Source organism: Stenella coeruleoalba, assembly GCF_951394435.1.
Source record: "Stenella coeruleoalba genome assembly, chromosome: 11".
NCBI classification, from domain to species: domain Eukaryota; kingdom Metazoa; phylum Chordata; class Mammalia; order Artiodactyla; family Delphinidae; genus Stenella; species Stenella coeruleoalba.
In genome coordinates this window covers 10,028,597-10,056,035 of record NC_137157.1, presented here as the reverse complement: position 1 = coordinate 10,056,035, position 27,439 = coordinate 10,028,597, and the positions used below count along the sequence as shown (strand labels likewise).

Below are 27,439 nucleotides of genomic sequence, written 5' to 3'. Positions count from 1 at the left end.
AAAATAAACTGTTTGCATGGCTGACGCATCTTGGTCACTCCTCTGGCTTAAATATCACTTCCTCAGAGGCTGTCAGCCACCACCCCCTCTCTTATACATTAGCTCCCTGAATAAGAAACACAGGAAGGACAAACCAGAAACCAATGAGGATCGTGGGTAGGAACACAGTGGAGGGGGCAGGGATGGGAGTGATTCTAATTGTTACTTGACTTTTATATAGCTTGACGTTCATATATGTAATACCTCCAAAAAAACAGAATTAAACCAAAAGGGGAGGGACACACTAACTCATTTTATATATATATATATATATATTTTTTTTGGCTGCATTGGGTCTTCCTAGTTGTGGCACCTGGGCTTTCTCTAGTTGCGGCGAACGGGGGCTACTCTTCGTTGCAGTGCGTGGGCTTCTCATCGCGGTGGCTTCTCTTGTTGCAGAGCATGGGCTCTAGGCACGTGGGCTCAGAAGTTGTGGCGCACGGGCGTAGTTGCTCCACGGCATGTGGGATCTTCCCAGACCGGGGCTCAAACCCGCGTCCCCTGCATTGGCAGGCGGATTCTTAACGACTGCGCCACCAGGGAAGCCCACTCATTATTTTTTTTCTTCTTAATTAAATTTATTTATTTATTTATTTATCTGTTTATTTTTGGCTGCGTTGGGTCTTCGTTGCTGTGTGCAGACTTTCTTTAGTTGCGGCGAGTGGGGCTACTCTTCGTTGCGGTGCGCGGGCTTCTCATTGCAGTGGCTTCTCTTGTTGCGGAGCACGGCCTCTAGGCACGCAGGCTTCAGTAGTTGCAGCACGCAGGCTTAGTAGTTGTGCTGCAGGGGCTTAGCTGCTCTACGGCACGTGGGAACTTCCCGGATCAGGGCTCAAACCTGTGTCCCCTGCCTTGGCAGGTGGATTCTTAACCACTGTGCCACCAGGGAAGCCCCACCCATTCATTATTTAAATTAATAAAATAACCACACAGAGCACAGAGAAAAGAGTAATTTCAAGTTACTTCTGGGCACTATACCCTGACAGTATTTCCTTAGATACATTCTAAGGGGGAAAAAAAACCTGTAAAAAACTTTTTACTCCATAGGTATACTTTTTTTTGTTGTTTGTTTTTGGCCACAAGGCTTGTGGGATCTTAGTTTCCTGACCAGGGACTGAACCTGGGCCCTCGGCAGTGAGAGCTTGGAGTCCTAACCACTGGACAGCCAGGGAATTCCCATCCATAGGTATACTTTTAGCAGTAACATTAAATTTGTAATTTTGAAACTTACGTATATTATAGGATACAGCAAATAAGCACATTAGTATTAACAGGACCTAAGATTTTCACTGCAAAAGATATATAAATTAAAATTTTTTTTAAAAAAAGATTAACTCCTTGTATTTCCCCTTAGGGCCCACAGTTGGTAACATCACACTGTTTGGTGTCAGATGGGAGGGGCTAGGAATCACCAACTACACTGTCACCCTGCTCCAAGGCAGGTCTCCCTGTGGTTCACTGCCTACAATGCAGGGCCCTCTGGCATCTCCTGGTGGTTAAGAATAAGGACCCACCTTTGCCTCAGCCTCACAAGGAGGGCCAGAAGGAGACCCTTTACCAGGCCTGAGCCAGGCTGTGGAGTCATAGGGTCTTCGAACGCCAGCACTGGAAGGGACCTGAATTATGAGGGTTTTGAGCGACGCCCAGGACTTACAAGCGGTCTCTCTGAGCCCTCCACCCCCTCCCCAGGCTGAGCTGTTGCCTGTGAGTGGAGATCGTGGCAACAGTGGCTTCTGGGTTAATGAATGAGAACCAGGAAAGTAATGTGTGCTGGATAAACATGGACTGCTAGACAAATTCTTTTATAAGCTGGCCAGACAAAGGCAGCCAAGGCTGAGGGCTGTTCCTTTATCAAAGCTTGGCTGAAGGAACTGCCCAGGCTCATCTGTGGCACAGGTGCCACTGGACCCAGGAGAGCTGTGGTCTTGGGCAAGTTATTTTACGTTCACACTGTTTCTTCATCTGAAGGCAGGGAGATTAACACCTAACTCAGAATTAATGGCTAAGATAACTCAGAATTGTGGATAAGATAACATGAAGAGCGTTTTGAACTTTCCTATTCAGTGTGGTCCTGGGCTGTGGACATCACCTGGAACTTGTTCGGATGCGGACTCTCAGGCCCCACTCCAGCCCTCCTGAGTCAGAAGCTGTTTTTTTTAACGAGGTCCCCAGGTGGTCTGTGTGTGGTCTTTGAAGCACAGGGTTAAAACAGTCCCAGGGAGGTACCAAGTACTCCCCGGTGTCCTCAGCCATCCCCGGCTCCCAGGTCTGCTGGACAGAAGCCCCCAGAGCAAAGAGGTGGGTGGACCAAGGGCTGCCCATGTCACTTTATCCTTTTCTACTTTATTACTTCAAATTAACAACCACAATAAAGCTCAAAAAAGTCCAATATTTACACAGGAAAAAAGTACAAAATTCCCCCCAAAGTTCATCAGTATTTTTTTTGTTTTTTAAATTACAAAGTAATAAAAAGCTTTGCTCTTTAATTAAAAAAAAAGAAAAAGAAAATAAAGGGGAAACAGAGGTAAATAAATTAGGAAATACACACATGGAAAAAAACAAACAAAAATAAAGTAAAAACGAGTGTTAACTAGGCAGGATGGATAAATCCAGTGCCCAGGCCTGAGCCCAGGTGAGTGTCAGGACCAGGGAATTAATGTATAACCCAGGAGCCAGATGCCTTCTGGAAGGAGTCTCCACAGATTCTGCCCTAAGACCAGAAAAGGGGGACCACAGGCTGATGACAGTCTCAGGGGTCGGTGGTGTCAAAGACCCTCTGTGCCCTCCTTGAGGGGCATGGAGGTCACCGCCCACCCCCATGTCCTCGTCAGGGGCATGAGAACACAAAGTCGGCCTGGCAGGTGGGCGGCACATCTGCTGTCCTGGGAGATACAGGTCAGATACATACACACACGCCCACAAGGACTCCTGGCCCCCCTGCCTCACCACCCCCTCCTCAAGGTCTCTGTGGACAGGCAAAGAAGGGACCCAAACGCTGAGGGGGGCACTGGCAAAAGCCCAACACAGAAAGTCGGCGGCCGTCATCTCAGGGGGGTGGGGCTGCACACGTCTCCCGTGGTCCCAAGGCTCATGGATACCCAGTGGGACCTGCCTCTGACCAACCAATCCATTCCCCCAGCTCCTCAGGCCACCTCCTGAGGGCCCGTGAGGACCTGCTACAGCTCCAGTGCAGAAGTGTCCCCCTCCCAGCCATGTCAGGCGGCGGCCGTGGCAGGGCCGTGGCGTCCGCCAAGTGGAGCCTGATGTCTGGGAGCGTTTGGCAGCCTGAAGTGGGCTGCGGGAAGTGCGAAGGGACGAGGATCCTCTATGCCGAGGGCATCCCATCTTCTTGCCATTGGCAAAAAAAGAAAAAAAAAAAGAAAAAAAAAAGACTCGAAATAGAATCCATCGTTGGTTTTGTGCTGGGTTTTGTTTCTTTTTGTTCGAGTGGTTTTTTTTTCCCCATCTTTTTGTTGTTTTTTTAAAAGAAAATACAGTGAAGACACTAGAAAGGGGGAGAGAGAAGACAGATCAGGTGCACATCTGCCTCTGGCCACCCATCTGCCAGCGGCCTTCAGCTCCTGTCTTCCTGCCCCCGAGGCTTTGAGCTGGTCCCTCTCTGGGGCACAGAGTAGGTGCTCCACTTTCACAGAAAAGACACAGAGCCTCCCTCCCTCCTTTCGGTGAGCAGCCAACCCCCAGCCACACATCTGCCCCACCCTGCCACGGATGGACTGGTTCCTGGGCCTGGGGTCTGACGAAGGTCAACTCCGATTTATGCCCCAGAGCTACCTGTGGAATACATTTCCAAAAAGCAGATCGTGCTCAAGATGTCCTGGTGCGAGGTCAAGCCTGTGAAGTGTAAGCCGCTGCCGGCCATGTACATGTTCCCCAGGGAGCTCCGACATCCCCCTACGTACCGCCAGAGGAGCCCCAAGCGGGTTCCCAGGCGGGGCCCGAGTGCAGAGCTGCGACATCCCACCTCAAGGCCTCGGGCAGCCACAAGTTCCATGGAGGCCCACACTAGCCAGAGGGCCTCTCCTGGGCTTGCGGAGCCGCCAAGGCCCTTCTCTGACAGCAGATAAACTCCTGAGTACAGGGCCCTGTCTTACGTGCTCTGCATGAACGAAGCGTTTAACGGCCCAGAGGCTGGGACAAGGCTAGAGCCCTGGGGAAGGTCGCGGTGTGGGGCCCCGGGCTCAGTCCCTGCTACCAACCTTCCAGAATAGTTAAGGCAAAGCGGGGATGGAGGACTGCCCCACGCAAGAGGGAGTTTTCCAGCAGAAGTTAGCTGGCGTGGGCCGGGCCCGGTCAGCGCACACACTGGGCTCCTCCAGGGGGCCGTGGGCGTTTCCAGACCTGACGGGGCTACGTCCGCAGCAGACATCGGCTCACCTAAGCAAATACTGGTCCGCTGGTGGCTCCTCACTTCCCGAGGTGGTCAAATGGCACGCTCGTCTTTGGGAAGGGAGGCAGAAAGGTGGGAGGGGTGAGCTGCTGGCCACGGCACTTCGGCAAGTCTCTCCCCACCGTGGAGCCCCACCCCCAACCCAAGCCCCTCAAGCCAAGGGCAGGGGTACGTGATCTCAAGGACCCAGGATGTCTCTGTTTTGTAAGACAAGAACCCTGCCCCCAGCGGCAAAGCAGCTGCTCAAGGCCACACGTGAATGGAGCCGCTGGACTCCCAGCCTGTAGCCTGTCCTGCTGAGACTCCTCCACCACAGGCAGGAGGCCCAGAGCAGGTCTCCTGCCCACCTCTGCCGGACCCCTTCCCCGGGCAACCCCGGATTCCCCCTTCCCAACTTCCCTAGCCCAAACATGGCCCCTAAGTGGGGCCAGCCGACAGGGTCCACCCATCCCTCCATCCTGTGCTGACCGGGACGGCGGGGGCTCGCTGATGGCAGGGACCACGAGCCCCTCCTCTGTGAGCGCCCCGCCGCCCACGCAGGCTGGGCCCCTGGCAGAGGGCTGGGTTCCAGCTCTACCGCCTGCTGGGGCGGTTACCTCTCCTGGCTCGGCTGTGAGGCACAGAAGGGCTGGTGTGAGGGCAGCTCACCTGTGAGGCTGAAATCCGGGAGACCTCTTGCCGCCCAGTGAGGTCGGAGGACGAGACGTTGGCGGGTGCGCCCCTGTGTAGCCTCATGCTCACCTTCCTCTCTCTGTCGACCCGTGAGATCGCTCTGGGAGAAGTATTGCCTGGAGGGCGAAGAGGGGGGAAGCTGCCCTCAGCACCTGGGGCCCCGGCCGCCCCGCGCCCCCGCCGGGCCCCGCGCGCTGCCCAAGGTGTCTGCTCACCAGCTTGCTGGATGCGGGAGGCAGGGGTGGAAGCTACAGGCTCGGCCGCACTGCGGAGCCGACTGGCGGTGGCCCCAGTGGGCGGGCCAGGGGGCAGGGCCCGGGTGGCGGACCCCCGGAGCTGCCCCATCCTCTCCTCGCGCTCGTGCTCTCGCCGCTCCCGGTCCACGTCCTCGGGGTTCCGGGCTGCACCCTGTGGGTGTGACATGAGACCTGGTCAGCCCTGCGAGGTCAGCGTGCTCCGGGATCTGGCACTCCCTCGGGGTCAGAGCAGGGGGAGGCAGGCCAGGTGGGCGTCTTGGGGAAGTGGCATCTCGGAAACCCTCTGGTCCGACCTCCTCCCCACAAAGCAGGAAGCCCAAGAGACCTGGAAATGACCCATGATCACACCGCACAGAGAAACAAAGCCACACAACCGTCCGGAAGGAGGAAGCTGGGCCCGAGGGGCAGAGGGAGGCCGCATGCCCCAAGACAACCAAGGGTACTCCGTGGCCCTCCCAACCTGGGTCCCCTCCGTGTACAGAGGGGCCCCAGCTCCTCAAGGTTTCCAAATACAGCAGGGCACGTGTTCAGAGGCCCAGAGAGAGAGTTACAAGGCTAGCTGAAGGTGGGGCCAGGACTCAAACCAGGCTTCCCAGTGCCTAGCAAGGAAATCTTTTCAAAGGGCTGTTCTTCCCCTGCCCCTGGACCTGGCAATGGCTTCTGGCAGGTGCTGTGGGGACCACAACCAAGAGGCCCGGGGGACCCGCACAGATGCTGCCTGCCTTGGGATGGGAGCTGGAGAAGGAATGGGCTAGATGCCCCATGGAAGAAAAAGAGGCCCAGCAGGCAGGCTGTGGCGAAGGGGTGCGTGAGCCCCTGGGGGCTCTGCCGTCTGGCCACGGCCACCCCCAGTGCAGGAGGAAAGGAGGAAGGCCCAGAGAGGAGTGCGGCATGGGAGCGGCGCCTGGCCGCGTCACCTAGTTGGTCCTGGGGTCATCCACAGGGAAGGGTGGGGGCTGGCATGAGGGGGGCCGCATCTGTGGAGAGACCTGCAGGCTGAGTTGGGGGCCTGCTCACGGGCCACGGGGTGCGGGCTCCTGCAACCCTGTCTCTCCCAGAGAACTGGCAGAGAAGGCCCTGCTGTCCTTGGGAGATGGGGTAGGGGTGGCCCTTTGACTTGAAGCAATTCCGGGAGATAGCGGCTGGGAATCAGAATGATCCTTGAATCCTACTGAAGAACCGAGGCCCAGAGAGGCCTCAGGACCCTCCTGGGGCCACACAGCTCAGAGCAGAGCTGGGGTGTGAACCCAGGCTTCCGCCACCCAGTCCCGCTCTGCTCTCCGCACCCCCAGAGCACTTAGCAGAACATTCTAGGGATGCACATTCCCAGCCCTCCCACCCACAAGCCTGGAAGATGGAAGCACCAGGGCAGCATCTCCCGACCTCCACTCCTCACCCCGGGTTCCCACCCACTCAATTACAGATTGGCAAAGAGAATGTCCGGCCAGAAGCAGAGCAAAACCTATGACATGAGCTGCAGCAGCCACTCGTTGAACATCCATCCCATGGGCAGAGGGCACATCAACCCCACAAGGCAGGTATGAACTCACTCCCTGGTGGGAGAAACTCAGGCTCAGTGAAGCCAAGGGATTCACTCAGAGGTGCACAGCCCAGGGGCCGTGGATGAGCGGAGGGCTGGAGCCCCTGCCCTTTGTGGCCTCAGGAGGCTCAGGCCAACGGCAGGCTCAGGCCTGCGGCAGGCTGAGGTGAGCTACTCTCTCCATTTCCAACCAACCCAAGTGATGCCTCAAGAAACGCACACCAGGGAGGTCTCTCGGCTTTTTATTTGCCCATGTGAAAACACAGAAAGGTCAACATCAGAGTCACACAGGCATTCACCAGTGTCGTATGGACCCCTGTCCTGGCTGTGTCGAGTTTCCACCTGGCCAGCTAGTTAGACCTCGGAACACAGTGGCTGTGTGTGCTGAGAGCAACATCCCAGGCTCCAGGTATCCGGGGATTCCAGGGCCCTGATGCCAAACGATACGAGGCGGCCACTCCAAGGAGGGAAGTTCTCAGTCAAGGGCAGGATCCTTCCCATGGAAGAGTCTGCGGCCCACGGCGTCCAGCATGGTGTCCAGTCTGCTGGTAGGTGCTGATGAAGGTTTCTTGCAGGGGGGAAGGGGTGATGTGGGAAGGGCTTGGTCTCGAGGTGAAAGTGTGGACGGTCTCCACCATGTGTCTGCAGATACTTCTGCCAGGGGCAGCGGGAGGCAGTTGAGCTCACTCCAGTGGTGATGGGGTCAAAGGTGCCCGATTATCCAGTATGATGGCCCTCAAGTCAGAGATCGGGGCAGGATAAGGCTGCTGGCGCCTTTGCTCAGCTTCTGAGTCCAGGGCCTGTCTCTAAGGGAATCCCAGGAAGGGGTCAGCGTGCCAGCAATGGGTGGAGAGCGTGCTCCCGGCCTGGTTTGAGGCGAGATCTTGTCGGCTGGACGGTCCCACGAGCAGCTCTGTGAGGAGCCATCTGGAGTAGCAGGTCCCACAGAACTTTCTGTGATGATGGGTATGTTCACATCCGCCTTGCTGGGCATGGCAGCCACTAGCCAGCCGCTTGTGGCTCCCGAGGACTTTAAATGTGCCAAATGCAACTGAGGAAGTACGTTTTCAGCTTTAATTAATTTTAATTAAAAATTAGCCACACGTAGCCAGTGGCTACCACGTTGGAGGGCACAGGCCTGGACGATGCAAAATCCATTCCTGGAGCTATACCGAGAAAAGGGCCAAACTCAGCCCAGAACCAGGCTCAGGAATGACTTTCTACATGGATGAGCGGGTGCCCAGTGCCCTGAGCAGTGCCCTGGGGCAAGAAGAGCTGGCCCCGGGCCCTCAGCTGTGCTCCCAGCCGGAAGGTCTGGGGTGAAAGGTGCCCCACTGCCCATCTCTCACCCCTGGGGCCCTTCGGCCTGTGGGACCCCCAACCTCTGCCCCACTCCTTAGGGAACAGTACCAGGCCACTGTTCGAGAGCCAGAGGGAGGAGGGGCACAAGACCAAGTGCCGATCCCAGCGTCCTGGAGAACAAGGCCTCGGTCCTGAGCATCTGGTGGGGCAGGCCGAGGGCACCCACCAAGAGGCACGCCACGATGGAACGCAGTACAGGTAGCGGCGTTTAATGAGTTCAGGTTCGATACAGAGGCCACCGACAGGGTCTGCTTGAGGCTGCTCCTGGGGCCCATTGCCACCAGGCCCCTCCAGGGCAGTGAACATCGTCCCTCCTTCAGGCTCTGTTCATCAGGCAGCCGATTTGTCCCCAAGAATCTCGCAGCGGGGCCTTCTCCATCATGCCTCTCCACTGTACTCCCACCATGCCAAGGGATGTCTCCTTGGGCCTAGCCCCGGTGGGCTCAGGCACAGCTGGGGATGTCAGAACTGGGGCCCTGAGGTCCAGACCACAGGCCAGGAGTGTGGGGCGGGCAGCTCCTCCATGGGCCTATCTGGAGGGTCCTGGGTGCCCAGGGGTGCCAGGCACCTGGAAGGGACAGAGAGAGCACAGCAGGGGCTCAGCCTCTTGTGCTCACCCCGCTGAGCGGTACGTCTTGGAGGCCAGGTCTTGGAGGATCCTTACCAGTACGTGGGTGGGTACATGGACCCGGCACAGGCACAGGGGCGGGGCCTGGGCAGTGCAATAGCGTCGCTGTCACGGGGCTGAGCCTGGCTCGAGGAAGCCCCCTTTTCCAGAAGAGATGGGAAACAAGACATAGGATTTCACAGATTCCGGAGCTCTAGGCCCAGCTGACTACAACAGTTCTCCCCACCCCACCCCCAAGACTCTTGAGAGAGAGAGAGAGAGAGAGAGAGAGAGAGAGAGACAGAGACAGAGACAGAGACAGAGACAGAGACAGAGACAGAGAGAGGAGGCGCCTAGCAAGACCCAGGGTCCCATGACCAGGAAGAAGGAAACCACAATGAAGGGGTCCAGGCAGGCCAAGGGGGCCTCAGTGAAGGCCGCCACCTGGGAGGTACAGAGCAACAAGAGCAGGATGGTGTAGGCCACGATCAAGACAGCAGGGGGGCCCACCAGCGCCATCCGGGCCCCACCCATCCAGGGACCCAAGATGGACTTGAGGCCCAAACAGGCCCTCTTGGGTGTGGTGGGAGGTGGTGCCCCGCCTGGGCCCCGCCGACCGCAGCAGCATGTGCCGTCAGCACAGATGACGCTGGAGTGGGAGGAGAACGGGGGCTCCGGGACCCCGGTGACGTCACCTGCACTGTCCGGCTCATAGCTCCCATCTTCCGGGAGCCCCACCCGCCACGGGGTCACGTTGGCTTTCCCAATCCAGTCCCCCAAGCCCGCCTCGGCCTCCAGGTGACTCACGAATTTGAGCATGTTCCAGTCGAAGACATAATCATAGGAGAAGCCCTGACGGTGGAAGAGGTTGCGGAAGAGCTGGCGCAGGTAGGAGTAGTCGGGCTTGTCGTCGAACCGCAGCGAACGGCAGAAGTTGAGGTATGTTGAGAACTCAGCTGGTGGAGGGGACAGAAGGTGTCACCATGAGGCCCGTGTGCCCCCAGGGCCCCCAACAGCCAGCGGAGTCCCACCCAGCCACCGTCCCTACAGATACTGCTGGTCTAAGAGGGGTCAAGACAAGGTCCAAGAGGCCGTCCTCCCTACAACAATCTATGAACTTCAGCCTGTCAAGAGCCCGATGGGAACGCTAAGCCACAGGAGCAGAACTTCCATTTCCTCCTCTGAAAATCAGAGGCAAGAGAGGACCCTTGTGAGACAACAGGAAATATAGATATTGGTTCCTGCCCCTGGGCCCCTAAAGCCCTTGTGCCTGCCTAGGTGGTAAGAGCAGTAGGAGCACCTTTTGCTCTAAGGAGGAGACTCTGGGTTAGGGCTCCCGGATGGGGGCAGGTCAGCAGAAAGACCAATCCATGATCAGAAGCTTGGAATTTCCAGCCCTCAGCCCCACCCACTTCTCTAGAGAAGGGAGAGGGGCTGGCAATGGAGTTTATGATCACCCGTGCCGACGTGATGAAGCCTCCATGAACATCCCAATAGCATGGGGTTTGGAGAGCTTCCCAGTTGGTGAACACATCCACATCAGGAGGGTGACACCCCCCAACTCCACGCACAGAAGCTCCTGCTTTCGGGACCCTCCCAAACCTCACCCGACCTATCTCTTCCACTGGCTGTTCATCTGTATCCTTTACCACATCCTTTAATAAACTGGTAAACAAGTAAGTGCTTCCCTGACTTGTGTGAGCCCAATTAATCAAACCCAAGGAGGGAGTCATGGGAACCTCAGGTTTATTTATAGCCCATCAACCAGACGCACAGGTGGCAACCTGGACTCGTGACCGGCATCTGAAGTGTGGTGGGGACAGCCTTGTGGGACTGAGCCCTTACCCTGTGGGATCTGACACTACCTCCAGGGAGATAGTGTCGGAACCGAGTTAAACTCTAGGACACCCGGCTGGTGTCAGAGAATGGCTTGCTGAGGGGGAAAGAACCCCAGACCTTTGGTGACCAGAAGTGTCAGAAGTGAGGTGTTCCGTGAGAGTAGTGAAGGAGACTCCCAGGAAGAGGAAGGTCCGGAGTTCTTCCTGACATTCAGCCCTTACGAGGTGAGGCCGGAGTGTGGGTTGGGGACACTCGCTATTTAGCAGCCAGGCCTCCTAGCTGTGCCTGAACAGTGGGAGAGCCTGTGATTGACGTTCTGGTGCCAGGCAGTGGTAGCCCAGGACAGGCTCGTCTGCCCCTCAGAAGGGGCCTCAGGGGTCCCAGGCTAACCACCTGCCCCACTGGGCTACTCACAGGGGTAGCCTTTGCAGAGGACCTCAATGGGCGTCGACATCTTCTTCTCGCTGATCCGCTCGTACTTCTGGCGCTTGGTGGCCGCTTTGAGGCCCTGCCAGGGCAGGGAGCCCAGGTTGAAGTACATGAGCACGTAGCCCAGACTCTCCAGGTCATCTCGACGGCTTTGCTCTGCAGAGTCAAGGACGAGGTGAGGGGCAGGGTCCACTTGGGCTCCCGGCTGGCGGGAGTCAGGACCCCTTTCTCCAGGACATGCTCCTTGATGGAGGGGAACGACCCCCGCCAGTGCACCCAGCACGAGCCCCCCCTTGTCACATGCTGGCTTGCTGCAGCCCCACTACGAACAGGCACTGTTATCACCCCCTTCTACAGAGAAGGGCCCTGAGGCTGAGCTTTTCCAACACAACCTGGGCCTAGTTTTTCCAGCTCAGGCTCTCATTCCTTCAGCAACTATGCAGTAGGCACCCCAGGGCCTTCTTGCCTGGCCCACCCTGTGGATAAGGCTCGAGCAGTGGCATCAGACAGGGCTGGGGCCAGTTCTGACTTTGGCACTTGCTAAGCTGTATGACCTTAAGCGACCTGTGTCACACGGTGAGCCAGCATTCCCCACACGTAAAAATGAGGAAACAGGGCTTCCCTGGTGGTGCAGTGGTTAAGAATCCGCCTGCCGATGCAGGGTACACAGGTTCGAGCCCTTGTCCAGGAAGATCCCACATGCCACAGAGCAACTAAGCCCTTGCGCCACAACTACTGAGCCTGCGCTCTAGAGCCCGCGAGCCACAGCTACTGAGCCCTCGTGCCGCAACTACTGAAGCCCGCGCGCCTAGAGCCTGTGCTCTGCAACAAGAGAAGCCACCGCAGTGAGAAGCCCGCGCACCACAACGAAGAGTAGCCCCCGCTTGCTGCAACTAAAGAAGGGCTGTGCACAGCAACGAAGACCCAAGGCAGTCAAAAGTAAATAAATAAATTTATAAAAAAAAAAAAAAATGGGGAAACAGCCTTGCGCACCAAGGCTGCTGCGGGGATGAGTAAGGCACGAGAGGGCGGGTGCTCAGCACCCCACAGCTCTTCCTGTGAAAGAGAAGACCTGCCTGTGCGGCCAGCCAGGGGAATAAACCCAGGCTGCAGAAGGAAAGCCAGGGTCCTGGCCAGCAGCCCGTGGGTGTACTCTGCTCCCGGGCCTCGCTCACTCACCGATGCCCAGGTGGGTGTTGATGGAGGCGTAGCGGGCAGTGCCAGTCAGGTTCTTGTTTTCCCGGTAGGGGATGTGCTGGTGGGTGCGGGCGTCCCGGTACTTCTTGGCCAGGCCGAAGTCAATGATGTACACCAGGTTGCCCTTCTTCCCCAGCCCCATGAGGAAGTTGTCGGGCTTGACGTCCCGGTGTATGAAGTTCTTGGAGTGGATGTATTCAATGCGGCTGATCTGGGGGAGGGGAGAGCAAGTCGTTCAGCACATGTTCCACAGAGGGGCTGGGGCCGTACAGATGGAAAACACATCCGTGGTCCCTGCCACGGGCCGGGGGGAGGGCCAGATCAGTCTGCAATCACCATGTATGATGATTTCAAGGGTCAGGTCACGGAAGGCTTCCTGGAGGAAGTGACAGTAGAGAGGAACTCTGAAGGAAGAGTTCATCAAGTTTGCTGTGACAAAGGAAAGAGAGCAAGGCAGGAAAGCGAATGGCAAGATCTAGAAATGAAGCCCAGAAAGGCATTCAGGCCTCACCTGCCTGGCTCTACACCACAGAGGACATGAGAGGCCCTCAAGGGACCAAAGAGGCATCTCGAAGGCTGTTCTGGCAACCAGGCTGGGGGGAACAGGAGGACCAGTGAACCCTAAACTTGGCAGGGGTGACAGAGATGGAGCACACCGACAGGATTTGTCCCCTGGCTTCCAGAGGACACCAAAGTAAGGCGGACACACAGGCCCTTGTCCTTTAAACAATGTGTTAGAAACTTAAATTAACATATAGGCACACAATAGGTCCTCTGGCAGGTTGGTGCCCTCCCTGGGCCTCAGGCTTCTGAGTCTCTCCTAAACCCTTTTTGAGTCTCCCGTCCTGTGAGAATCTAACAACCCTCCTCTGCACACACACATCTAGCCTAAAACTGGAGGATGTCTGCAGCCGTTCTGGAGGGCAGCCACAGCTACAGACCCCTATGCAACAAGATCTCCACGTAGCATTCCAGGGCTAGAATTCTATGCTTTTTAAATTTTCTTTTCCTAAAATTTTCCTCCCTTGAACTTATAAAGGGATTGAGGACCTAAGCATTGCTTGTCCGTGGGCTCCTGCTCTGGTCCAGGCACCGTGTGGCGTCCCAGGTGACTGCGCAACAACCCAGCAAAGGGAAGACGCTCCTGAGGAGACGGAAGCCCAGCAGCTCACCTACAGTCACCCCACGGGGACAGGACCCAGGTCTGTGTGACGACAGGCTTTACGCTCACCTGAGGGCAGGGTCCCAGGCCTTGCCCGGAAGCCCAACCGAGCAGGTCTGGAGTGGAAACTGGGAGCCTGCATTTTAATACCCCCTCCCTACCTACCCCCCAACCATGGCTGATGGTCAAGGTCCCGCGGTCCTGGTCCAGGAACCAGGCCCGTCCTACGTCGCTGTCACTGCCTCCTGGCTCCAGCATCCTCCAGCTGGGTACCCAGTGCCCACTGGCACGACGGGGCAGGGGAGGTTGGAAGGGAAGCTGGGAGCCCAGTCCCCAGCCCGAGTGGGTAGGTGGGGGACTCACCATCTGGTCGGCCAGGAGCAGCACCGTCTTGAGGCTGAACTTGCGGGAGCAGAAGTTGAAGAGGTCCTCGAGGCTGGGCCCCAGCAGCTCCATGACCATCACATTGTAGTCTCCCTCGGCTCCGCACCACTTGATGGACGGGATTCCCACTGCGGGGGGACGCAGGGCTGTCAGGGTCGGTCACTCCCCACCCCGCCCAGCCCCAGGGCCCCTCCCACGTGTGCACATGCACAGAGCTCCTCAGGCCCCGCCCCCTCCAGCCCTCACCTCCCCCCTGCATCATCTTGTAGAACTTGCTCTCGATGTGCAGCTGGGGGTGCTTCGTTTTCACACACTCGAGCTTGATGGCAACTTCTTCACCAGAGGCGATGTTGGCACCTGCCAGGGGCAAGGGACCGGGGTCACACTCAGCTGGGCAGGCAGCACCAGACCAGGACCAACTAAGTGTCTGCCCCCAGGCAGCTCAGCGCCCCTTGGGGGAGGCTGTGCAGAGGGCCCGGCACTGTATCCAAGGGAAGCGGAGGGACTGTGGGACACAGAGCAGGCACCCGACCCAGCCTGGGTGGGAGGGGAGAGCCAGAGCTGCAGCTCATGCCAGGGGAAGGAGGTGAGGGCTATGGACCATTCAGAGAACCGGAGGCTGGGGCAGCAGGAAGGCTGGATGCAAGGGGGGTCAGGGCACAGCCGAAAAACGCTCACAGACCAGTAAGGGGAACTTCATCCTGGAGCGTGGGAGCTACTGAGGACTCCCGAGCTGAAGACAGGTAAGGTCACTGGGGTGTGGGGATGAGGAGGAGAGAAGGGAGGGGGGCAAGGCTGTCTCAAGAAAGACCCAAATCCCCGCCGCACCTGGCCTCAGTCTCCCCAGCTACAGTAAGGGGTGGGCTGACTTGGAGGGCTGGGGGCTAGGCTGAGAGGCCGGCTCCTTCTTGGGGCCAAGCGGGACTGAGCTGCCACAACTGAACGGTGTAGTCTTAGCACACAGACAACAGAGGAAGTCCGGAGGAGGGCACAACGACTGGAAGAACTGAGGACAGGCAGGATAACGCCGGCACCTCAAATCAGGGGACGAGATGGGGCTACGCAACAAACGTCCTTGGAATAACTGGCATCTGAGAAAAGACAGCCCAGCTCACAGCACGCAGCGGAAGTCCGAAGTGGAGCAAAATATAGTACGGGGGGAAAAAATCGGAGTGTAAGTTGGCTCAGCCACTTCGGAAACCAGGTTGGCCTCTACCTGGTAAAGCTGAACACACACAAACCCTTGGCCAAGCCAGTCCACTCCCAAGTGTGTGCCCTTCAGAACCGTGAGCACCGGGAGGACACGAAGGACCTGCACAGCAACAAAGACCACAAAGTCCAGCACCAGAAGGATGGCTACAGGGTGGTGCAAGCGCCCCGGGGATGCCACAGGCAGTGGAAGGCATACACGATGGCTAAGCGGGTGGCTCTCAGCATCTGAACCCTGAGTGCAGACAGCAAGGAGCAGCACCGTTCACAAGAGCCAGAAGGTGGAGACACCTGAACGTCCCTCAAAAGAGGCGTGGACAGCAGACTCTGCCTGTCCCTGAGAAGGAACGGCGCACTGACACATGCTGTGACATCAGTGAACCTTAAAAACACTACGCTCAGTGAATAAGTCACACACCGAAGGGCAAAGAAATACTGTCTGATTCCATTGTATGAAATGCCCAGAACAGATGAATCCATGGAGACAAAGAGTGGACTGGTGGTTGCCGCAGGCTGGGGGCAGGGGGAGATAGGATGGGCCTGCTTAATAGGTGCAGGGTTTTCTTCTGGGTGATGAAAACGTCTTGGAACTAGGTAGGGATGACGGTCGCACAACACTGGGGCTGTACTAAATACCACTAACTTGTGTACTTTTAAAATGGTTAATTTTATGTTGTGTGAATTTCACCTCAATTTAAGGAAAAAAAAAAGAGGAAGGAAGAGACAGAAGGATGCAAGCACAGTTCTAATTGTCTCAATTTCAAAACACACAACACTGAAATATATATAGTTTAGGGATATAAACATGCAATAAAACTAACAGAAGAGAATAACTTAAAATGTCAAGATAGTGCTTACCTCTGTGTGGGGGAAGCAGAGGGCGGGACGGGGTGGGGTGGGGTACCAGGGGCCTTCAAGGTGACAGGTATGTCCCCCTCCAACTGGGTGTTGGGAAGGATGCCTTATACCATGGACATGTTTTATACATTTAATAAAAAAGTAAAACAACGAGATGTTAGAAGAAAGGAGCACTGCCTTTTAATTTGGGAGTAGGCAAGGCTTTTTATCCTGACTTAAAATCCAGAAGCCATTAAAGAAAAAAAAAAAAGGCTCCCTTCCCTCCTCCAAAAAAAGGAATCCCTCTCCACGGCAAAAACACCAGAAACAAAGTCCTAAGAAATAGTGCACATGCTTATCAATAGCAAAGAGCTAACATCACACTAATATACAGTGAGCACCCACAAAGCAGTAGGAAAAGGACCAATGACTCCATAGGAAACAGGGTAAAGGATTCAAACACACACTTCACAGAGAAAGAAAGAAATCATTAGTATAAAAATGGCTTACTCAGGGACTTCCCTGGTTGTCTAGCGGGTGAGACTCCGAGTTCCCAATGCAGACGGCCCGGTTTCGATCCTGGTCGGGGAACTAGGTACTGCAGGCATGCTGCAACTAAGGACCCCGAGGACCGCAACCAAGACCCAGAGCAGCCACAATAAATGAACAAATAAATATTAAAAGACCACGTCCACCCGAGCTGGTCTGCGCTCTCGGTGGGAGGGGTCACTCCTCCCCCGCGGTCGCCGTGTGAACCGGGGAAGCCTGGCTGCAAGGCCTCTCGGCTCCCTCCAGCTCCCACTCTGGGGACTTTACTCGATACCCTCGCACAGCGCAAAATAAGGCCTGGACGAGGCTGTCCACTTAGGCTGTTTGCAACAGTAAAAGCTTGGAAACAACCCAAATGTCCAGCAGTGGGGACTGGTTAAATAAAGAAAGGCCCATGCATAAAACGGAACACAATGGAGAAAGAAAAGAGGAAGCTCTCTCGGTGCAGAAGTGGAAAGATCTCAAAGATACAGGAAGTGAAAAAGCAAAGTACAGAACAGTATGTATTATATGCTCTCCTTTCAGTGGCTCAAGAAAAAAGTGCGGAAACAATATGTATCTGTGTTTGTTTGTATCAACATAAAGAAACACTCAAAAGGAACATGAGAAACCAGTCAAGACGGGGCAGGGTTGGATGAGGACAGGAGGGGAAAAGGACACTTCTCTGATACCATGTTACGTCTTGTCATTTTTTTCAACACCTTTGTTGAGACATAATTCACATTCTACACAATCACTTCTTTAAAGTGTACAATTCAGTGGTTTTCAGTATATTCACAAGGTCATGTAACCAACACCACAATCAATTTTAGAACACTTTCACCATCCCTAAAACACCTGCATCTCTTAGTGGTCGCTCCCCATCTCCCCCAACGCCCCAGCTCTAGGCAACCACTAATCCACTTTCTGTCTCTATGGACGTGCCTACTCCTGATATTTCATATAAAGAGAATCATAGAATATGTGATCTTTTGTGACTGGCTTCTTTCACTTAGCATGTTTTTGTGTTTTGGTTTTTGGTTTTGTGTTTTCATTTCTGAACCACTTAAAAATAAAAAAAAAGTGGATTCCCAAATCCAGTGAGCCATGGGAGAGAAAATGCTTTGCAAACTGTAAAGTGCTTTTGACACGTCAAAACTCATCACTGGGGAGAGCCTCACACGTTTCCAGGCGACAGTGAGGATGGGGGTGGGGGGGAGCTGGGGCTCACTGCAGTCCACTGGCCATGCAGTGGGAGGAAAGGCTGCAAGGGCTCCTGCTGTGTGAGCAGGACCATCCCAGACTGTGGCCACAGCACGTGCAAAGGCCCGACAGGAGCGGGTGCAGTGAACGCTGGGTGGTCTGGTGCAGCTGGAGCTCGAGGTGGCTGAAGAAGACAGTGGAAGAGGTGAGTCAGGGGGAGATGGGAAGGGGCTCAGATGCCAAGCTACGATCCTGGCCATGAGCCTGAGACTCCAGAGGCACTGCAGACGCTCTGCTCCGGGGCAGTCCTGTGCACCGCAGGGTGTTTACCAGCATCCCTGACTCTACCCACTCGCTGCCAGCAGCACACCCCCACGCTGAGGTGAAACAACCAACAATGTCTCCAGACCTTGCCGAACAACCCCTGTGAGACAAAATCTGGCCTCCCTCCCCTTGTTGAGACCCACTGGTGTATTCGAAAGGACTGGAGAGGACTTGAGGTGTGTGGGGGGTGGGACCCGGAAGGAGGCTGCTGCAATTGTCCGGTGGATGGCGGCCCCGCCCAGGCAGGGGGAAGAGACCAAGAGACACTGGATGATGCAGGGCCTTCAGCACTTATGACTCAGCAGATTGTGCAGGGAGCAGAGGTGCCCGGAGAACGCCCCTTCCCGAAATGGGGAGGTGGAGGGGAAAAGCCCTTTGTCCCCTTGAGCTCTTACACCATCCTGCCAGTACTACTGTTTGTATCATACGAGGAAACGGAGACACCAAAGGTCAATGACCAAATGCCACACAACTTCCCTGAACAGGGACCTAAGCTGTTAGGCAAAGGCTTCTGACCCCAAGCAACTGCTGGAAAGCTGTCACAGCTGCCTACGGGTCCCACCACCACCAGACCCCTGCACTGCCTCTGAACTCTACCAGGAAGCTGCCAGTCCTCTCTGACCTCCCTCACTTCTCACAACCACTGACCTGAGGCTCAGAGAGGATATGTAACTGGCCTGAGGTCACACAGAACTGGCTGGGGCAGAGCCAGGATCTGAAACTTAGTCTCTAGAACCCCTGCTTTTTTCTCTACTCCAGTTCCCTAGCATCTCATTCATTCAATCACCAGACGCATACCGAGCCCTGGGCCACCTGAGGCAGCCCTGCCCTGGAGGAGCTCAGCTCACCTTCCGTGGGAACAACAAAGGATAACTTTGATTAAGTGAAAAGTGCCAGGCAAAGGCGGCAGAGGTGGCCCCTCGGAGAACGAGCAGCCCTGTCGGGGGACGAGCCAGTGTGGAAAACAAACTTGGACGTAGAGAAGGGCTCAGACCTGGCCAGCCCTAGAGGGTCTGGGAGCTCGGCAAGTTCTAGGTGTGGAGGGGGAGGATCAAGCTGAGGCGGGGGCTCACTCACAGACGGTACAATCGGGGGCCGGGCGGGACTGCAGGTGGGCAGTACCCACACCATCACCCCATCTGCAACTGAGGACCAGAGACTAAGAGGTCTAGAGAGCTCCTGAGGCACATGGCCAGCGGCTGGTAGAGTGGGTGGCACAGGCTCGGCCACTGCCGGACCCCATGCAGCCAAGGTGAGGCCCTACCAGAGCTGGCCCCGCACGATGCCGAGGGGAGAGGGAGGAGGCGCTGGAAGAGGAGTATAGGCCTTGCGGCCACATCCACAAATGTGCTCGCCTTCAGTCGATCCTGGAAAGCAGGGCCTGCAGGCCGCGCCCAGCCCCACCTGCAGAGGCCATCTGGAGTCAGGCCCTGGCACTGGCACCAGTGACAAGAATGTGGCCAGAGCTTTGAACAAAGGGAGCCAGTGAGGCCAGCCGGGGAGGCCCTACAATCATTACCATCCCCACACCAGCGAGAGGGGCCCGGGAAGGAGCTGGCAGGACACTGCATCAGGCCAGGGTCCCCGAGGCCTGTGCAGCCAGCAGAGAACCAGCTCCCTACCCCCCAGCTCAGGCCCAAAAGGACCCAGTTCCTGACAGTAGCAAATCCTAACCAAGACTGAGGGTTGGGGGACAGACACAACATAAAAGCACCACTGCAGGGCCAAGCATGTACAGTTTTTGCATGCTGTGATCTCACTACTTCTCACCACCCTGGAGGCCTCGCAACTCCATTTTACAGATGCGGAAGCCAAGGCTGGCAGAGGTCATCACTTGCTCAAGGGCATACAGTGAGGAAAAGAAACGCCAGTACCTAAACCCTGGTAGAATTTACTCCAAAGCCTGTACAAAGGGGAGTAAACCCGGACCTAGTTTTTAAAATGAACTAGATGGGGGCTTCTCTGGTGGCGCAGTGGTTAAGAATCCGCCTGCCAATGTAAGGGACATGGGTTCGAGCCCTGGTCCGGGAAGATCCCACATGCCGCAGAGCAACTAAGCCCGTGCGCCACAGCTACTAAGCCTGCGCTCTAGAGCCCGCGTGCCACAACTACTGAGCCCTCGTGCCACAACTACTGAGCCCTCGTGCCACAACTACTGAAGCCCGCGCGCCTAGAGCCCATGCTCCGCAACAAGAGAAGCCACCGCAATGAGAAGCCCACTCACCGCAACGAGGAGTAGCCCCCACTCGCCGCAACTAGAGAAAGCCCGTGCGCAGCAACTAAGACCCAATGCAACCAAAAATAAATAAATAAATATATTTTTTAAAAAATGAACTAGATGATTACTGGATAAACAGGAAGTACTGTCCCCAGCAAGGTCCCACCACAGGGACCAGGGACACTGACTTTCTGAATGACCTTGGGTTGCCCCTCCATCTATGGGCCTCAGTTTCCCTTCTGCAAAGAGAAGGCCTGGGGCTGGGTGTTGTCTAGCAGCAGGTATGCACCAGCCCAAAGCTGCCTCTCCCTGCCCTTTGCCCTCAAGCCAGTGGCTCCAGGCTTCAGTCCTGAGCCCAAAGCCTCCATGATAAGAGGGTCCTTTATACCCACCCCAATTTCACAAACAGTAAGGAGATGGGCACCCCCTTCACAGATGAGAATGCTGAGGCTCAGGGAGAGAGGCTGAGGCTCAGATCCCAGGTCACACAGCACATGAGAGATCGACTGGGGACCCGAACTTGCCCCCACATCCCCACCTTCTTCTCTCCTGCCGTAAGTGAAGCCGCTTCACAGGCCTCTGCACGTCACAGCCCCCATTTCCTCATTCATTCATGTGAAGGGCCTTCACTGAGCCCCCACGTGCTGGGCGCTGGGGCGAGAAGGTGGACACAACCCAACGCCTCCCCGCCTCCCCCCAGAGGAGCTCAGAGTCACAGAGCAAACCTTTCAAACAGCTCCAGCCTGCACTGTTCCTTCCCTCTGTTCTGAGCTCTGCAGTGCTTACAGGAGGGTGATCTACTAGGTGTCTGACAATGACCTGCACATCTGGCTGGCACTTTACAGTTTACAAGATGCGTTCCCACGCGCCCATTTCACTTGTGCCTCATGAAAGTCCTTCGTGGGCCAGGCAGCAGTATCACACAACCTTCACCAACCGCGCAAAGCCAGGGCTGACGGCTCTCTCCCACGTTTTGTCCTCTACACTCTCACTCCCGTGGAGGGCTGTGGGTAGGAAGTTTGCCTTTTCTAGTTTGTTTGTTTGTTTTCTTTTCTTTTTTGGCCACGCCACACGGCTTGCGGGATCTTACTTCTCCGACCAGGGATCAAACCCGCACCCTTGGCAGTGAAAGTGCGGAGTCCTAACCACTGGACCACCAGGGAATTCCCTGTCTTTTCTAGTTTTGGAGAGAAGCCTCGGTGGCCAACTTGATTGTGCCGCCCCCGTCTCAATGTGTGAAGCAGGGACAGCTCGGCACCATCTCTAGAGGCTGTTGTGAGGGAAGACGGCATTCAAACAGGGCCCAGCCCAGCCTGAGTACTGTCCAGAGAGTGTGGGCATACGTATCCCCCTCCCCTCTGATGGGGAAGGGGCAGCTCACTGAGAAGCAGATTTCATACCCTAAGAGGGCAGGGACCCAGATCACTGAGTAAGAGAAACCCCCCGAGTTCTGAAGCAACAAGCAGGGCACACTGACCTGTCAGTTTCCTCTGCCCGGGACAGAACTGACTTATTGTTCTTTTCTCAGGAGGGAAACAGAGGCACAGATGCTTCCAAGGGCACAGGGACAGGAATGGGGAGAAACCCCAGGGGCTGCCACCTTGCTCTAACAACTCCAATTCACGATTACCAACACAGTCTCTCCCCTCCAGACCAACGACTGCCAAGGAAGGGCCGCGCCCCCTGACTGTGCCCCCGCACCCCCAGGGCAGCTGAGAAAGGGGCATTCTCCTGGGTCAAGGACGGGGTGAGATATCAGTGATTTGTTTAATCAACAAGAGAGCAAACTCAGACTTTCAACAGGAAGCACATCCAGGGAGAGAGATCCTAAAAGCTAAGACCGACCCCCGCCCCAGCCCTGAGGTTACGGGGGAGCCTGCGTCATTCCGAAGCCTTCCTGGGCTGAATTCCAAGAGGCCGGACCACAGGGAGGGGGCCTAGCTGGGAGCAATCAGCTTGCTCAAGCCTCTTCTGTCCACCAGCATCCTTCCCCCAGGAGACAAGAGACAGGGGTGCTAACCCAGCTTGCGTTTTCCCACGCCCAGCTGGAGACCCAGCTCATCTGCAGCTAGAAACCAGAGTTAAAAATACACTCCTCTGCCCAGACTGCAGCAAGTGGGAACCCCATCCTGCCCTGACTGAGGAGCCCCTCGGCCTGCCTCACCCCCAGCCTGCTGCTTCCCTCCCCACCTGGGATGGTCCTGGGGACAAAATGACCAAAACATGCCACCAGAGCCACGTTCTGACTTCAAAGCATGAAATGTTGGCATCTTTCCTCCTAGTGCCCAGGGCTGTCCCAGGGCCTCCAGAGTCACTGAGCTGGAGCCAGAAACACTCACCTAGGTAGATATCTCCGAAGGACCCGCTCCCGATCTTCCGGCCCAGGCGGTACTTGTTCCCCACACGTAGCTCCATGGTTCACTCTTGCTGCAGAAGTAAGCAGAGACACAGGGTCAGAGAAGAGGGAAGCTGGGAAGGGGGCTAGCCCCCGGAGCCCACTCTTCCCCCACCAAAGGTCAGGAAAAGCCACGAGAAACTTAGGACACCACCATCCTCCCTCCCACCGTCCAGGAAGGGATTTGGCCTTGCTTTGCCTAAGAGCAACCAGGTGTCAGGAAGCCCAATAGCCTCCACCTGTGCTGAGGCTATTAGAACAGGTGTCAGTGTAGCCAGGCAGAATGGGGACTAGAGACAAGGCCCAGGAGGAAAAGAGCAAAGCAAGCATCTCCTCGGGGGTTACTCGTTCAGGGACCCTCCGATAGGAGCCTCTCAGAGGCAGGCCAGTCACAATGGGCAAAGACTCTGATAGGAAAATCAAGGACAAAGGGCGTGATGGGGAGGTGGGATGCAGGAGCTGGTCACCCTGGGGGTGCGGCCATGGCAACCACCAGCAAATTCCAACCTCCAGGGATAGGAGGACAGCTTGAACTGTCACCAAAGGAGTTCCTCAGCCCCATCAGGACTGACAGGATCCCCGTGCCCCCATCCTTACCCCAGGCCTCCAGCTTCCAGCACCAAGAATTGGAGGCCAGTTCTTCACAGCCTGGGCTGGTCTTCCCAGAGGCAGACCTTGCAAGTCTGCAGTGTGCCCCGCCAGAGAGGTCTCCTCCCCAACTCACAGGGAAGGCAAGAAAGGGGCCCCCAGAACATCCACCTTCTGGTCCTCTCCCTCTCTCGACCTCACAACACCAAGAACCTCACAAAGGACTCTCTGCAAGGATCTCTTTGGATGAACAGTTTGGGGCTGGTTTTCTTCCAGATTAGGAGGGTCTCCTAAGAGGGCCCTGCAGAGCAACTGAGGGGACCAAAGCCAGGTTTTGAGCTGAAGGACCAGCTTCTGTGGTATGGGAGGAGGTCTGGGGGGAAAGCGCTGACCTGAGCACTTCCCTCCTTCCTGTGCCCCACCCTGGGTGTCCAAGCTCACGGAACATCAGGGGCCACCCTGGTAGGGATGCCTCTGCTCTGGTCTGGGGCAAAGGTCTGGGCAGCAGAGGAGGAAACTCAAAAGGCCAGGAGGAGGTGGTTTTTGCTCTGGGGGATGGGGAGGGTTGGCCTATGAAATAAGGAGAGGGATGGGGGATCCCTAAGATCTCAGAGGGTCTACGAGAGGGCAAGTGCAGAAAACTATAAAGAGGTGCCGCTCCCTGCAGACAGGGAACTGAGGCCCAGGGAGGACACGCCACCTGCTCCCCACCCCACCCCAGCAGCAAGTTAGTGACAGTTTCCTCCCCTAAGACCCAGACAGGGTTCCTGCTGCCCTACCTGGCAGCCTCCACCCTCTCAAACAGGACCTATTTCATGCCAGGGCCAGGAGGCAAACAAAACAGGAAGGTGGAAAAGCAGCTGTGTGCGGCACAGAGGCTCTGCCCCTTCCCCATGCCAAGTACTACCCCAAAAGCCAGACCCACCCAGGAGGGGAGACGGGAGGGCTTTGTTCCACAGTTGGTCAGGCTGGAGCTCTCCACCCCAGCGGAGGCAAGGAGCCAATAGCTCCTGCCCAGGAGAGACACCCAGCCCCAGCACTAGTTCCCAGGGAGCCGCCACTAGCCCTTCACCAATGGTCACAAGGAAGGAGCTCCACCCAGCGCCAGCCAAACTCCGGGCTCTCCACCAAGGGCCTCTGCCCACATGCCTGGCCAGTCCCAGCTGAGGTGTCAGGGCTGCCAGCAGAACACAGTCCACATATGCGGGAAACTCACATGCCACACACCTCACACACACATCGGCCCGCGTGTACACTCCAAAGGAAGAAAGAAACGCAGACATACACTGTGAGCCCTGCTTGGGGAAGGGGGTGGGGGGCGGGCGGGTGTGTACACACACAAACAACCCCCCCACCCCACCCCGGCCCCGTCCGTCTTCCGCCAAGGCCAATTCAGAGACCACACATGGCAGCCGGGAAAGCCGCAGGTTAGGAAAGGAACATAAATACACCCGCATCCTATATTACATAAATACCCACGCCGGGTTATATAAATACCCGTGCCCTCCGTCTGGGTGTCTTACATAAATACACTGCACATGACCCCCCAACCCCTCCCCACTCACCGGGCTGTCGGCAGAGAAGGGCAGAGAAGAGAGGGAGCAAGCAATCAGCCCTGCAGGCAACCACCACTTTTCTGGGCTACCACCCAGACCCGCCAGCGTCCCTCCTACACCCGGGGGGCCAGGGCCCCAAGGAGAGCCTAGACTGTCCCAGCACTGTCTCCCCAAAAGCCTCCCAGAGGAGAGGAGAGAGGCTTGAGTCAGGAATGGAAGAGGCTTTCCAGTTCTTTGCTGCTTCTCTCCTTTGGGGGGCGGGGTGGGGGGTTGGCGTTGGAATAAACGAAGAGAAAAAAAAAAAAAGGCGGACATGAAGATTCCGGAGTTTCAACTGGTTAAAAAAAATTAGACAAACTACCAAGCAGAACGGCACATGGGCAGTTTTCTTACTCCCTGCCCACCCCCCTCCCCAGCCAGGGCCCTTGTCCCTGGACCATTAAAATAAAAAGTGGAGGAACATCCCAGACACCCAGGCAAAGGAGCCCCAAACAGGCATTTATTGGGTGCAACTTAGACACTCAGGATCCCCTTCCCCTGTTCCCAAATCTATCTCCCTGACGAAGGCTGATCCAAAAAGAAAATATGCAAGAAAACTAAGGGAAAAAGTTGGGGAGGGGGCTCACCCCACTTTGAGTTTGGGCGTGAAGAGCTTGGGAATCCTCTCTCTAAGGACACCCGGGCACAAACATAGTTTTATGTTCCACAGGGACTTGCAAAACATGGATTTCTCACACGCAGAAACGGGAGAATCCGATCTGATAAATAACCGCCACCCCTTTCTTTCTCTCCACAAAGGAAAACAGAATCGGTGGCTGGGTGACCACACACCCCATCACCCCAGGGCCCCCCAAGCGCCCCCAGCCAACATGCGGGAGAGCAGCCTTGCTGACCCCCAGGTCTGGAGCACCCAGGCCAGGAGCGAAGGGGTTGGGGGCTCTGCTAATGCTCTGGTGAACCCTACCGAAGCCCCAGGGTTTGGGAGAGAATTCCGAATCAACAGTATCGGGTGCACCCCAGCACCCCAGTCCCGGACCCCCTCCCTCAGCGTCCCCAAATCGCAGCCTGGGGTGGCCGCCCCGGCTGGCTGGGGCCTTGAACGGTCCAGCTGGGGGAGGGGGAGGCGGGCCGGACTGGGGGGGCCTCCCCCGGGCAAGTCTGCAAAATAATAGTCACCCTCCTCCTCCTCGTCCCCAGTCGCGCCTTTGTCCTCGCCGGGCCGAGCGGGCGGCGCCCGGGCAGCCCCCCCATACCCGAGTGCGAACGCGCGTGTGTCCGCCCTCTCCTCCCCTCCCTCTCGCGCAAAAACAAAGAGGCGGAGGGAGCCCCGTTTCCCCCCAGGTTTGCGCCCCTCCGCGGGCCCGCGGCCCCCCAATATTTACCCCGCCGGGAAGGCGCCGGTGCCGGGCCGCTGCTCGGGGAGCTGCCGCGGGCGGGGGCGGCCCGCCTGGGCGGATGCCGGAGGATTCGCAGAGCCGCCGGGCGCGCCAGCCTCTCCTGGCCCAGCCGCCGCCACCGCCGCTGCCGCCGCGCTCCTCTCCGCTCGTCCCGGCCGGGCTCAGGCTCTGGGATCTCAGCGCAGCCGACGCCGCCTCCCTCCTCCCGGCCCTTCTGCCCGACCGCCCCCGCCGCCGGCTCGCGCGCTCCCGCCTGGCGCGCGCCCGCCGGCTCCCATTGAGCCCCGGGCCCGCCCGCTGATGTCATCCCGGGCCCGCCGCCGCCGCCCTGGAGGATTTAAAGGGCCCGCGCCCTCCGCTCCCGGGGACGCTGGGGGCCCCGCAGCCAGGAAACACGGCCCCCCAGCCTCACGAGGAGCACCTTGCAGGAACGGGGCCTTACGTGTGGGGCCGAGGAGCGCACACAGACACTGACACCCTGATCCAGTGGAGGCACAGGTGGAAAAACCTGGGAGGGGGTGGGGAGGAGGAGGGCGCACAAAAAGCTGGGTTCTTCTAGACCCAAACACTCCTCTCCCCTCTGCCCGGTTCTCTCTCCTCTCACACCCTAGTAGTGGGCCCCTCTGAAGGCCGGTGTTTGCAAAAGGAGAATGTTTACAGTGTTGGGGGACACTCCGCCTCGGGACTCTGAGTGCTGCAGAGCACACAGGCCAGGTTGACTCAGGGGCCAGCGATTTGACCGGACAGCAAGAGACGGAGGGATATTGACAAACGGCCCAGAGAGGTAGCTGGGGCTATGCTGCGCTCTGCTCCCACGGAAAAAACAAATGCAAAGACCTTTTTCTTCACCCTTCTTCCTCTTCCGGCAGTTCAAACTGATGGGTACAGAGCTGACCTCCAACCCAATCCTGTCCTCACTCGTTTAATGAGAGACCCCACACACTGCCATGGAGCCAACACTTGAGCCAGGGTCCCCCAAGTGGTGCACATTCAGCCAAGTCCCCGCCCAGCTCTGGGCTGGGGTTTCCTTATCTGCAAATCGGGAGGGAACACCCGTCCCTCCCCAGGTCACGGAGAATTAATTAAGGCTTCCTACTGGCTTCCAGAGCAGGCGATGAAAGATTCCAGGGCAGAGTTATTAAAATGATATTTACACTGTACCATGCAAAGCTCCAAATTATGACACACATCCATTCACACACACAACTGTGGCTGTGGACACACAAAATGCTGGAGTGCACTGCATCCGTCCCAGAAGCAAGGTTCCTGGGAAGAGTCACTTCAAGAA

At 56.8% G+C, this 27,439-nt stretch overlaps 2 protein-coding genes across 6 annotated transcripts in view; both read right to left on the bottom strand.

Moving 5' to 3' along the window:
- Positions 1-4,448, bottom strand: part of TMEM184B (transmembrane protein 184B) — a 64,795-nt gene extending 60,347 nt beyond the window's left edge. Inside the window, exon 1 of the mRNA XM_079936141.1 lies at positions 4,435-4,448. The gene's annotated coding sequence lies outside the window, so the exon portion shown is untranslated. The remainder of the gene's footprint in view (positions 1-4,434) is intronic.
- CSNK1E (casein kinase 1 epsilon) lies at positions 1,991-26,431 on the bottom strand. Of its 5 annotated transcripts, none has more exons than XM_079936144.1 (11): positions 26,137-26,431; positions 22,555-22,642; positions 14,143-14,253; positions 13,876-14,024; positions 12,333-12,561; positions 11,139-11,309; positions 9,693-9,841; positions 5,335-5,527; positions 5,096-5,235; positions 4,435-4,497; positions 1,991-3,544 (listed from the first exon to the last, which is right to left on the bottom strand). In XM_079936144.1, the coding sequence occupies exons 2-10, from the start codon at positions 22,628-22,630 to the stop codon at positions 4,465-4,467; spliced, it is 1,251 nt and encodes a 416-aa protein (XP_079792270.1). In that variant the 5' UTR covers positions 22,631-22,642; positions 26,137-26,431; the 3' UTR covers positions 1,991-3,544; positions 4,435-4,464. The 5 variants fall into 5 exon arrangements, with proteins under 5 accessions (XP_079792270.1, XP_079792271.1, XP_079792272.1 ...); XM_079936145.1 differs by lacking the exon at positions 26,137-26,431 and adding an exon at positions 25,931-25,976; XM_079936146.1 differs by lacking the exon at positions 26,137-26,431 and adding an exon at positions 23,208-23,336.
- Between the last annotated feature and the right edge of the window lie 1,008 nt (positions 26,432-27,439).

Bases quoted from the DNA above. Each gene is read 5' to 3' on its own strand.
- CSNK1E (XM_079936144.1), bottom strand. From the start codon at position 22,630: ATGGAGCTACGTGTGGGGAACAAGTACCGCCTGGGCCGGAAGATCGGG. The intron at 14,254-22,554 runs GTGAGTGTTTCT...TGCCCCTGGCAG, and splicing joins CTTCGGAGATATCTACCTAG to GTGCCAACATCGCCTCTGGT. The intron at 12,562-13,875 runs GTGAGTCCCCCA...CCCCTCCCCCAG, and splicing joins TGCTCCTGGCCGACCAGATG to ATCAGCCGCATTGAATACAT.